At 34.1% G+C, this 12,029-nt stretch overlaps 2 protein-coding genes across 2 annotated transcripts in view; one reads left to right on the top strand and one right to left on the bottom strand.

Moving 5' to 3' along the window:
• Positions 1-12,029, top strand: part of LOC124629606 — a 275,754-nt gene that overhangs the window by 106,194 nt on the left and 157,531 nt on the right. The gene's annotated exons all lie outside the window — the stretch shown is intronic.
• LOC124629616 lies at positions 6,231-10,675 on the bottom strand. Its single transcript, XM_047163105.1, has 2 exons — positions 10,412-10,675; positions 6,231-6,462 (listed from the first exon to the last, which is right to left on the bottom strand). The coding sequence occupies exons 1-2, from the start codon at positions 10,601-10,603 to the stop codon at positions 6,322-6,324; spliced, it is 333 nt and encodes a 110-aa protein (XP_047019061.1). The 5' UTR covers positions 10,604-10,675; the 3' UTR covers positions 6,231-6,321.

Here is a 12,029-nt window from a genome sequence, read left to right as displayed (position 1 = left end):
ACAACGTAAGAAGTATGGTATCGATATAATTTGCGTTGTCATGCCACTATTCCACAGGAATGGAATAAGGCTCTTGGAGCTCTCAGAGATCTGATGAATTGCCTCATAAATTGTAGCTTACGCTATCCTTCGCGCGAGTCGCGTCGGCTAACTCTGCTCATGCCTCAGAACATTTGGTGCCACTCTTAGAATAAGTTTAGTTTTATAAGAATTTTAAATATGGAATTTTATCCTCACTTATTTATGTGTGAATGTTGGCAGTGTTTTGTTTTTAATCTAAGACAATTTTTTAACTGCCTTTTCTACTTAATGTGCTACCATTACAAAAGGACGATAAAAAGATTAAGTATACTTATTACTAGTAAGTTCATCAGTTTATATAGTTTTTAGCAAACAAGTATGAACATTTTCTGTGTTTTTGTAGTATTCTGCTAATGTAAAACTATTCATATGAAGTTTCGTTATTGCTAGTACATATTTCAATTTTCATTACCATTAATTACCAGTAATTCAGCTAGACTGAAAATTAATATGAAGTAAGTACAAACGAGACCCGTATGAATTTCTAGAGCGGGTACCTACAAATTCAATGAGGTTCAAACTCATACCAGAGGTCAGTTCGCCTTAACTATGATCATAGTACCAGAGAAAATTACACCATGGACAGGAAAATGGCAAGGATAACGAATACAAGGAAGTGGACCGCTAAGGGGATTCCGAGTATAAGATTTTTCTTCATATATGGAGGTACATTGTGTAGAGAGACTTACGTACGTACTTATCGAGTAGATAGACAAATGTAAGTAGCCAGTGCTCCGATTCGCAAAGTTTCTGTCGCAATTTCCTTTACTTATAGAGTACAAATCCGTATTTACCTTTATACATCGATGTAAATATTGCCTTTGTGTTTTGCTTTTAAGGTAAACTGTTGGATCAATTGAGATAAACTTCGCCATGGATGTTAAACATTAAAAGGTCATTATCTGTAAACATTAATATATTCCTCACTGTGACTGAAATTGCGTAGTAACAAAAGCCATTTACAGCCAAAATAAAAATACGAAATTAGATTTGGAATAGTGTTTTCCTTAATATCTTACTAGTTTATGAAAGGCGCTGCATTTTATGGTAACGCTATTTTGTATGTGCGGATGTTATTCTATCAACGTTTGCGTTTTCATTAGTATTCGTAATTTCCAGGTTGGGAAATTGCGGATCCGGCGAAGTCGTCGGCGCTGCACCGACTCGCGTCAGTGACGTCACAAGCAGGAGGCGGAAGGGCGGAGGGGGGGGGGGGAGCAGGCACCTGACTGCTGCATGACGTACGGCTTGTTCATTAACTGCACTTGACTTCTCCGCAGTGTTAAGTTGTTATCTCACCTAAGGACTTGGCGTGTATCACATTAAGGAGACGCCGCTGAAGACGAATGCTTGGTGGAGAGCCCTGAATAAAATACGTCTGCAATATCAAAGTGCATATTGCTTTTAGATTGAACCTACATATTTAAGAAAATAAAGTTCCATATTTTAAGGAAAACATATGACTGATGCAGAATGATGCCCGTTTGTCCGAGAATGTGTATTGTCATAAAGTTATATTGCTTGTTCGGTTTTCTTTCCGACTAAGCCTTGCCAATAACATGGTTTTGAATGTAGTCAATGTATGGTCATGAACCACCTTTTATCTTGAGGGCCTAAATAACTTAAACTTTCCTGAAAATACGCGAAATAGTTTTCTTTTTACAAAAATAAATAGTGGTAGTAAAATACAATAATGATAGTTATGATATTCCTTGAATTAATTAACAATGTTCGATACACTAACATTTTATTTTAATACTCATCCAATTTGGACAGAAATTCATTCCATGCCTTAGGCGATCATAAAACAAAGGTTAGTTACAGATAGATTTGCAGTATCCCAATCAATTTCTTACTTTTGTCCAAAAAGTTTTGTAAGAAAAATAGTCCTTATCAATTACAAAGTTCAACGTCTCTCCAATCAAAGATAGTCTTGAAATCTTCCTTTCAGTTTATATTTAATTTGCTGAAACTGAAAAGTTAATACAAAAATTGTTTAAAGCCTGTGTATAAGTAAAACATAATGAAAGCGTTTTAGATATTCCACACAATACAAATATAATGTACGCACATGTATTGCAAATTAATTTGATCGTTAAAACAGACAACATATTTTCGTTAACGCTGTCAAATCGTTCGGGAGTGACATTTTCTAATTAACGCAAAATTGATCTGTTATAAATCTGTGGAGCGGACGGCGCGCCGTATTTATGAAATCATTTTAGCTGACGGAAGGCTAAGCATGTTTTCACAAATTATGCCCAACTTTATGCATAGCACTCAAGGCCTGAGCTGTTTTAATGGGCTGTCGCTTTTAATTTATTTTTATTATAATCTCTAAAGACTCGGTTTATGTCTCCGAGATATACGAGTTTTTACAACAGCCCGATGTTGTGGCATTTTCTGGATATTACGGGTGCGGCTTTTTCTGCGAAACTTGGGTAATTAGTGCTATATCTACCCATTCAAATATACAAAATCTGCGAGTGAATATGTGTGGTTTGATAGGCTTGTAGAATATTATTAGAATATAATATTGTTGTTTGAGCCTTTTAGAAGGTTGTGACTAACTATCTCCGCATTCAAATATCCCATGGTTACTAATCCCATGAAACAAAAACAGATCAAATGGCAAAAAAGATGAGTTCTATAAATTTTCCTTATAATTCAAATGTGTCTACCGACTTCGTAATACATAATGGGTATGTAAAAACATAATCCGAACCTCGCACATATATTTTAGAGAACATATTTCGTAATGTAGGTGTCTAATTATCTGTAGGCGGGTGGTGTTAAAGATATTTTGGTAATAAATTAGCGGAGACCCTTTGTATAGGACAGCCAGCCCCGGGTCTTTGGTCGAGGGGCGATAATAGGATCCCTGTCATCATACGTGCGTCGCTTATGCGTTATTACCTGTTGAACATTAACCGTATATAAAATAATATCTGACGACAGCAGAGAATTACGTTCATGTAAAGACGGGCTCGTATACATAAGACACGTCTTTTATATTCAGTAGATATACTATAATCTTTTAGTGGAATACCTTCAATCTAAATCTCGCATTGAAATCATTCTCGTAAAAAGTATCCAACATAATACTTTTGATCTTTCGAAATGTTGATTTTAAAAAAAAGAAACATCCTTTCACAGATTTAGTGTTTGAAATTTGGATGACATTTTATTAAGCACACGTTTCAAAAACTATTTTCGATATTCTATTTCGAACCACATTGAAAGTGAATATTGTAAGCTTTCGATTGACATATCCATTTTTTTTAAAGGATAAGTTACACGCACTGAATCAACTGTAGCTGTATATAATATAGTATTGTACAATACATGAGTCATGTAGAAATTAACGAAGTGCTGGTATATTTCGCATCGTTCGCAGCAACACGACGCAGGATATTACACCAGCGTTCATCAAATGCGTCTTCCTGTATACTGTAATATAGTACAAACGTTGATGTATGTCTATGGCTATCATAATAAAACAATGCATCACTACTATGGTAATAGGTTGAGTCATGACTTAATATTATGCAGCTATTGTACAATAGCGCCTGATTCAATATCAATTGTAAGAACCAAGCCAAGCGCGATTTTGCTTTCAATGTTCATAATATCAAAACATAACTATATAAATCTACGCTTATGTAACAATAAATGACCATAGCTCATTTATTGATATGTAATTTAAAGCGGGTAATAAAGTTTTCAATTATGTTTCGAATCAAAACCCATAAGAAAGCCATTGGAACGACATGATTCGAAAGATAAGATAGCCTATTATAGATCCAGATGATGGATGTTGTCATAAAAGCCACGTTGACACCGTGTTGTACACCGTCGAAGCATAGTTAAGTTTATAGGTACTGAAAAGCACGAAATAAAAGATACCGTTTGAAAATTTCACACTTAAATAAATGTGCTCTTGAAATAGAGTTCAATAACTAGAAAAATAATCCGTTAAGTACTGCCAGAGATATTTAACAAAAAAATATATAAAAAGAAGAAAGAAGTCTCTTTAAATACTGACTATTTAATTTAGACAGGTTTGGATTTACGCATTGACATTGCTTTACCTGTAAATATTATACTTAGAACTCAGATAAATCAATAGCTGTCTTCTTTTGTTTTTTATGCTTTTCAGTTGAAGCTCCAGAGATAAGAAAATGTGTGTTATTTGCGAAGTGCAAATATGTATGTTTATTTTTACACGCTTTTATGTTTAAAATGGTATTGATGTTGGCCACTGATGCGGTGCGCTGTGTTTGCGTGAATTAGTAAATAGTAAAACCAAATAGATTTGAATAGCTCATACATTTTAGATAGTTATGAACGACCTATCAATCAACACCATGTATTCTGATTTTGTTTGCATGTAGATACATGCTATTATATAATATTTTAATACACAGGATACAATATGTTTATTATAAAATAAAGATGTTAGTTTTAACAGTACATAATTACAACTTCTATTTGACCTGATATTATATTTGTTTACATACTTATCAGTTTCTTGGAAATAATGCTCAGCTATGCATTTGTTCGTCTACTTGTAGTTAATAATAAGTCTGCCAATGGTAGGTATGACAAATAAACATTAAGTGTTGGTTACACTATCTTTCCACGTTGTGATCTCCACCATTTTTACATTGAGTTAAACTGATGAGGCATAAATCAAGTTATGTAGTCAGAAAGTTGGCACTTAGCAAATGCAAAGTGTCTGTCTAGTGTCTAGTAATCGAGTCGGGTGTGGAAGCAATGTTGGAGTACTTAAGGGAAGTTCTTAACCATTAAATATACCGATGTAGTGCTCTCATGCAACCATATCAAATCATTATTACTTACTGTGAGCAAACAACGTGTATTCTGAGAAGCAATGGGGTCAAGCATAAGGTTTGAACTCATTTAAATGGTAGATAACTTATCAAAACTTTGTCTGCTTGTCTTAAAATCATGGACCATTATTACATTATTTAAAAGACTGAACAAAAACAATTTATCCAGACGTATAAACAGTCTACAGATCTTTTAATGTTTTGAATAGCATCAAGCGAAAAGAAAAGTCGTTTGTCTTCACCTAATTAGTGTCAGGTAAACTAGTCTGGAGAAAACAACGTGAGTTTAAGTTTTTGTGGATAAAAGAAAACGCTGGATTGATCGCTGGGCTTAAAACATAATTTGTTAATGTAGGTGCGCAAGTTTGTAAACACGGTCGGCTGGTCGGCAATTGTCGGCCATCATTCGGCAATCAACCTCGCTAAATGAAGATTTCCTGTTGTTGTAAGGTCTCTTGTTGGCCACTGACAGTGACATCATTCAGCCTGCTCGCTATATTTTCCTCTTAACGTTTTCCTTACATGGTGAACATAATAAATTGTGCCCATTGTTATGGTTGGTGTTCCGCATAAAAATACATGATTACATTAAGTATAATTAGAACATAACAATTCCTGCAATGAAACTAATAAGCACGACTATAACTAATAATATAATTATATGCAGCTCTGATTCTGGTCGGTGCGGTATTAAAATTTAGGTTAATTAGACCAAAAATTAACATAAACCGTAATGTAATAACCCAATCCTTGAGTACATTAATAAATTATTAGCTTTGTGAAATTAACATGGTGATGTTACTATTTTACGAGTATAGTGGTCGGCTTTCATTTGTTATCATTATTGTTTTGATAGTTAAACTGTTTGGTTGTTATACTTATTATGTGAGCCAGTGACCCAAACTTTATGGGCCTTACTACAAAAACTTTAAACCCTGTTTTACGCTTGTCTAATAAAATTTTGGCTGCAAAATGAACCATATGTCAACGTCAGAATTTGACATTTTTTTAGACAAGGCATAAACTGACGTTTAAAAGTTTTTGTGGTAAGACGGTATGAGTTTCGAGTGCGTCAACAAAGAATAGGTAGTTTAATGTTTTAGTTTCGTACCAATACATTATAATAAAGGTTTTTTTTATTATAGTAATTAATTAAATACTAATGGATTGATGGTCTAAATTCTCGATCTAAAAATATTCGCAAACTGCTTAAAGGCAGACTGGTATAATAAAAAAGTTGTTATGTAAGAAGAACCGATGTTTGTGAATCTCCATTACACAATAAATATAGCAGAATCTTACTAAAAATATTTATTTAAAATTACTGAGTGCAGTGTGACATTTTCATAAATATATTTAAAACGTTACTGATATTATTGTACTGTTGTTATACGTAGATTTCGACCTGGTAGTTGAGGCCTGATCCTCGTTCGCTCTTCAGCCTGATGTTAGCGTACGAGAAGCCGACGCCGCCAGCGGTGACACTGGGGATGGCCTCAGTGTGGTCCAGGTCCCGGAGAATTATTCCCTGGAAAAAACATAAAATACAAATTAGTGCCAATTAATAAATAGTTTTGAAAGGGATTTTTTCTGGATATTGATACTGCGGAAAATTTAAACGCGGCATCGCAAAATGAAACTTCATATAAAAACCTTGTCAATAAGCGTTTCAAACTGAAACATGAGGCATAAAATTAAGAAATTGAATGCACGTTTCTAATTCCACAACTAAAAGCCTACTGAATTTGTCTTTTTATTTACATTATATTGTCGTATTTAATCACTTAAAAGTATTTCCAGTAATCCAGTTGTGCATTGTAGACAAATATTTCTGGCATTTTTTTTGGAATATGTGATAAAAGATTGTATGTTTTGCCTTTGATAGACTTAATAACGGAGTCATTTGATAATATTAGTCATGAAGACGAGTAAACAATAATGATAACGGTTCTTAGATCATCATTACGTATCATAGAGTTACGTAATGACACAAGAAACGTGCAGCGGAGAGATGCATGATTTTTATGACTTCAATCCTAACTAATATTATAAATGAGAAAGTAACTCTGTCTGTCTGTCTGTCTGTCTTTTCTTCACGCCTAAACTACTGAATCGATTTGTGTGAAATTTGGTACAGATATAGTTTGAAACTTGAGAAAGGACATAGGATAGTTTTTATTACAAAAAAATATAAAAATAAAATTTATTCCGGACATATAGCGCCACCTATTGGTCAAACCAAAAATCTACCGGAAGTTACTATTCCACGCGAAAGAAGTCGCGGGCAAAAGCTAGTTTTGCATAAAATAATACATCTGCGTTATCTGTGCTGTTTGCTTAAATAAATAACCTACAACTTCTCTGATTAATATAAACATGTACTTTTTTGTTTTTATTCACTGAGTGTTATATCTTTTGGACGAATAATGTCCAATCAATCATTTAGATAAATTTTATTGACTGCTCAAAAATAAATAGTGTATCGAAGTATAGCTTTGAGCCTTACTACTTTATTCTAAAAATGAGATTCAACTAGGGGACATATTTTGTTAATGGTCTCACAACACCTGCGTCGTTCTTCGTATATTTGAATAATAGTAATATTTATTATTGATAAACGTTCAGTGTGCCAAGGTTGGCGACTTGATTCTTGATTTTATAATAATGTCGCCGACAAACGGTGTGAGTCATCGCAGTTAGTCTAGTTCTCGGGGGAAACCGTATAACCTTTATGAGGATACACGTGAAGCAATCTAGATCTTGATGATATTTTATGGAAATATTCACACACGAAACAAAAAACTTATACCTACATATTTTAGCATTAAGACGAATCTAAATGTCTGTATATGAATTATTTCTTACAATGTAAACAAAGAGGTATCAACAATTTATTATTTGGTAGGTACTTTTGAAATCACCAAACTTTTCTAACTGCGGATTTACGGCTATTTGCAATTTCTTGGTATCACTCAAAGAATTGCAAATTAATTTGCACAAAATTAATTGAGACTTCTATTCACTAGTCCTTATTTATCGTTAAACAAACTTAACAATTACTACAAAGGATATTCCATAAAAACCTTGTCATGTAAAGCCGTTAGCTGCATGATTTAATTAATATTCTAATTAAATCAAATAGAATATTTATATTCTATACTTATTGTGCACAGTTCGGATGAATTATTATAATTAATAAACCGCAGAGCTATTGTCAGAATAATAATGGTGCTGACATAACAATAATATTTCATGAACGGTCTAAAACACTTTTTAATTAAAAACCTGTCATTGTATCTATGTTTTTATTCGATTTGGGAAATGCTGTGTAAAGCGGGTTTACTTAATGACACCAACTAGATAAAAATCCAGGAAAATACTAAGACAATCCTTCTGTCCAATAACAATTTGCGCTAAGCGGTCGCACCCTCGACTATACACTTGCTGTAATCACACTTGGTCAATTGAAATGACAAGGTATTTGCATGAAATTAATAGTGAACATAAAATTCAAAACTACGTGCAAGGTTTTTCGTTTCAAGCAGCGAATGTTCAATTACCGTCAAAAAAATCGCAAAAAATCTATCTCAGTTTTTATTTATAGTGGCAAACAAAGCTTTATATGACACGCAAGTGTAGAACGGTACGGCAAAAAGGCTTTTTAGGCTGTTACGACAAAAAAACTGTCCGCGTTTGAGTTGTCCAACAATTAAATGGATAAGTTCGGCGCTTTAGTTACAGTTTAAATATATCCCGGTGTAGGCAGCACTACCTACATACACTACATGTGTTTACGTTAGACAGTGCGATTTCCAATAAAAGAAAACCTTTTCTCAGAATGATCTTTACTTACAGGATATGTGTGCCGTGTGGTCTCAAAACATCCAATAGTTCTAGCTTCTCGTGAGGAAGGTATTAAGGCTATCCAAACACGGTGTAGGAGTCAGCCTAATTTTGTTAGGTAGGTACATTCTTTGGTAGGGTTATTTGCAGAGACCCCGTTAACGAAGTTCGAATTGTTAATTCTTAACTGTGATTTATTTAGAGCCTATATACTAGGCCTATATACACTAGGCCTATACTATATAGTTAGGATACTTCTATCTCTATTATTTATATTAAATAACAGGCAGGTATGTTAACAACAGTGAACTGGAATTGCTATATTAGGACATTGCAGTATATTTCCCAGTGTGAGAGGTTCTGCGTCATAACTGCATAAGTTAAAAATATTCCTAGGGAGTAAGTACTCAAGCTAAGGTTATAAGATGTTTAGAATTTATATATATGGTAGCTGTGCTTGATATGAATCTCAGTGTGGATTAATGACATAATATTATTCTGCACCATCACAAACGTGTTGAGCATGACTGATGAAACGGGTTGTGCTGTCCGCACAGGTCTGCCTACCCTTCCGGACAATACTCGCGTGATATTGTTATGAATCTGCATTGCGTCCCGGAATAATACACGCATACCTCCACTGACACAGTACCACTTATTTCAACAAAAATGTAAGGAATGTTTGCGTACAATTAGCTGTGTACTGTACAGGGCCTATGGCATAAACGCGAAAGCCACATGAGTTATGTACGAAGTTGTTATAAAATATAACACATTGCTTGTTCTAGATTTCAACTGGTTATGACTGGAATTACAACAACGGCGTAGGTAGTTTGTTGTTACCTAGCTCGCATGTTATGAACTCTGATATAACATTTGTGATAAGTGTAATTATTTAAACTGTTTAATTTAATCATGAGATTTATTGCACGTTGTTATGTGGACTTTATAATTAACACCAAAAGGATACTATGCATCCAAAATTTGCAGAGCCATTGAATTTATTTAAAAACTAAAACTTTAATATTTTATATATATTATTTTTATTAGTAGGTAGTAAGTATTTAAGGTTGCATCCCAGACGGAACACATAAATAAACAAAGCAATAGCAAACGTGTTTACTTGGTCTAGCCTGTGGCGCTGTTCATTAGCGCACAATCTGTCGGCCCAACTGACGCATACGAAAATATTAGTAAACAAGTTCTGTAGTAAGTTTCAAGCCAAGTTTAATTCCAAGAATCTGTTCACTGAATACATTATTTAATCGAACAGGTTTACTTGCAAGTCGCTGTTGTCGCAATTAGATCACCTTTAACTTTGTTTATAAAACTCTTAGTGCCAGTTACCATTACCAACTTCTACGTAACTCGATAAAGTCAAGATTTTAAATTATAATTAAATGTTTTAAGCCTTTTAAAGAAAATTAATTAGAGACTCCCCCACACTAGTGCGAAATAGCGTCTGGAATTACACCAAAGTTTTTTTGCAATTTCATTCCTAAGTTTGTCTTACATAACGCCTCTGATAATATTTACAAAACAACTATTTCTGACGGTATTTATAGCTAATTAGGAGCAGCCTTGAAATAAAAGATTTCATATTTTAATTGTAATTAACACGTAAATCATGTTACCTTAATGATTTGTTGTCCGGGATCGGAAAAGAAGACTTCCTTAACACGCTTCTTGAGCGGGATAGCATTGTATTCAGCTTTTTGTTGATGTATTAATCTGTTATTAAAACTGGAACCCACAATTAGATCCTTACATTGGACGACACAAATGATTGACAAAAGAACAACGAGTAATACAGGCGCGGTCTTCATTTTGCTTGTAATGTGTGTAACGTATTAGGTAATGCGACCCGGTCAGTGGATGTCGATCGACTGGTTAACTCGCCTTCGCGTCGCTCGTATACAAAAACTCGTTTACCTCACGATGTGAGTAAGCGGAAAAAAAAATTTAGGTATAAAACAAGGGCTCTCGTGACCGCGTACATTGTTTTGTATATACAAACTCACACACTTTATTGATTTCCCTCAACATACTTTTAATTACGTTTCGTTAGCTGAAACATAACCACCGGTGAGCTCTGAATCATTTACTAGGCTCGGTAACTATTTAGCACGTTTGTCTTACACGAGTCTTTGACAATGTTCATGATATATTCACCGTAATTGTAATAGGTAAGGTATGAAATGGCCCAAAATGTTAATTGTAACAATGCCAGCATAATATTAGCCATCTAACCGTTTATTAGCACTAGCTGTTCTTAATTTGGTGACTCGGTAATTAGGGTTGTTATTGTAAACATTCGGCAAGGGTCGGCGTCACAAGGACTCAGCGTGGCTAAAGACATCGCCCACGTTCGAATAAGTTTAGCGAAATACGCATTACATCAGGGTCTTTCGCAGTCCATGTAGGTCGAATACAAATTAGTGAACTTATAAGTTTACAAGTTTGACTTTGAATATAGTTAACGCTAGTAGTATTTGTATAACTTAAGCAGAGTAAATGTATCTGAAAATTTTGGCAATTTTTTATGGGGGATAAGTATTTGAATCTGAGAAGTAATATCGTAGATTATAAAATATTGGCAGCGAATCTTATACTACACAGTTTATTTTCAACTTCTTAAAGAAAATAGCTGGTCAACGTCGGAGATTTAAGTTATTAAATTAAATTTAGAATATTCCTTTGCAGCTTATCAGAATTCTTTGCGTAAAATTCCCGATAACCTCGACACAGTGTATCGGTTATTTACATTTTGCTAACAAAGTGTTCTCGCTTCTTTTATCGTGTTCAAGGAAATTTCATATTCTATTAGGAATTTTAATTCTGGATGGCAGAATGGATAATTGAATTTGTACTTTTACGACCAATACGGAAACTTTATGAAGGATTTTACGAAGTGTAGATTTGATTGCTGTTGTGTTTTCCACCTTAAAGATTTATGATGAAATAAAATTACTGCATTGCTTACATTCGAACATCGATCTCAGTGGCGTGCACTTGGAGAGGCCTATGTCCAGAAGTGGACTGCGATAGCGATGATGATGATAATTGTTTACATAAGTTTAATTATCGTTAAACACATTAGTGACCTGTTATCTTTACTGCTCAAAAATGAATAAAGTATTATCAATATAACAACCAAAAATAAGCTGTAAAGGTTTTTGTATATTGGAATCTGTTTATTAAGCATGAGTAAGAAGACAGTTGATCCGTTGGGGACTTTCCGAACACGTCGTA

Source organism: Helicoverpa zea, chromosome 4, assembly GCF_022581195.2.
Source record: "Helicoverpa zea isolate HzStark_Cry1AcR chromosome 4, ilHelZeax1.1, whole genome shotgun sequence".
In the NCBI taxonomy this organism is placed as follows: domain Eukaryota; kingdom Metazoa; phylum Arthropoda; class Insecta; order Lepidoptera; family Noctuidae; genus Helicoverpa; species Helicoverpa zea.
This window is presented reverse-complemented; position numbering and strand designations above follow the sequence as displayed.

What these genes read in the sequence shown, in the direction of transcription:
- LOC124629616 (XM_047163105.1), bottom strand. Translation starts at nt 10,603, where the DNA reads ATGAAGACCGCGCCTGTATTACTCGTTGTTCTTTTGTCAATCATTTGT. An exon ending in CCGGACAACAAATCATTAAG is followed by an intron (nt 6,463 to 10,411) that starts GTAACATGATTT and finishes TGTTTTTTCCAG; the next exon opens with GGAATAATTCTCCGGGACCT.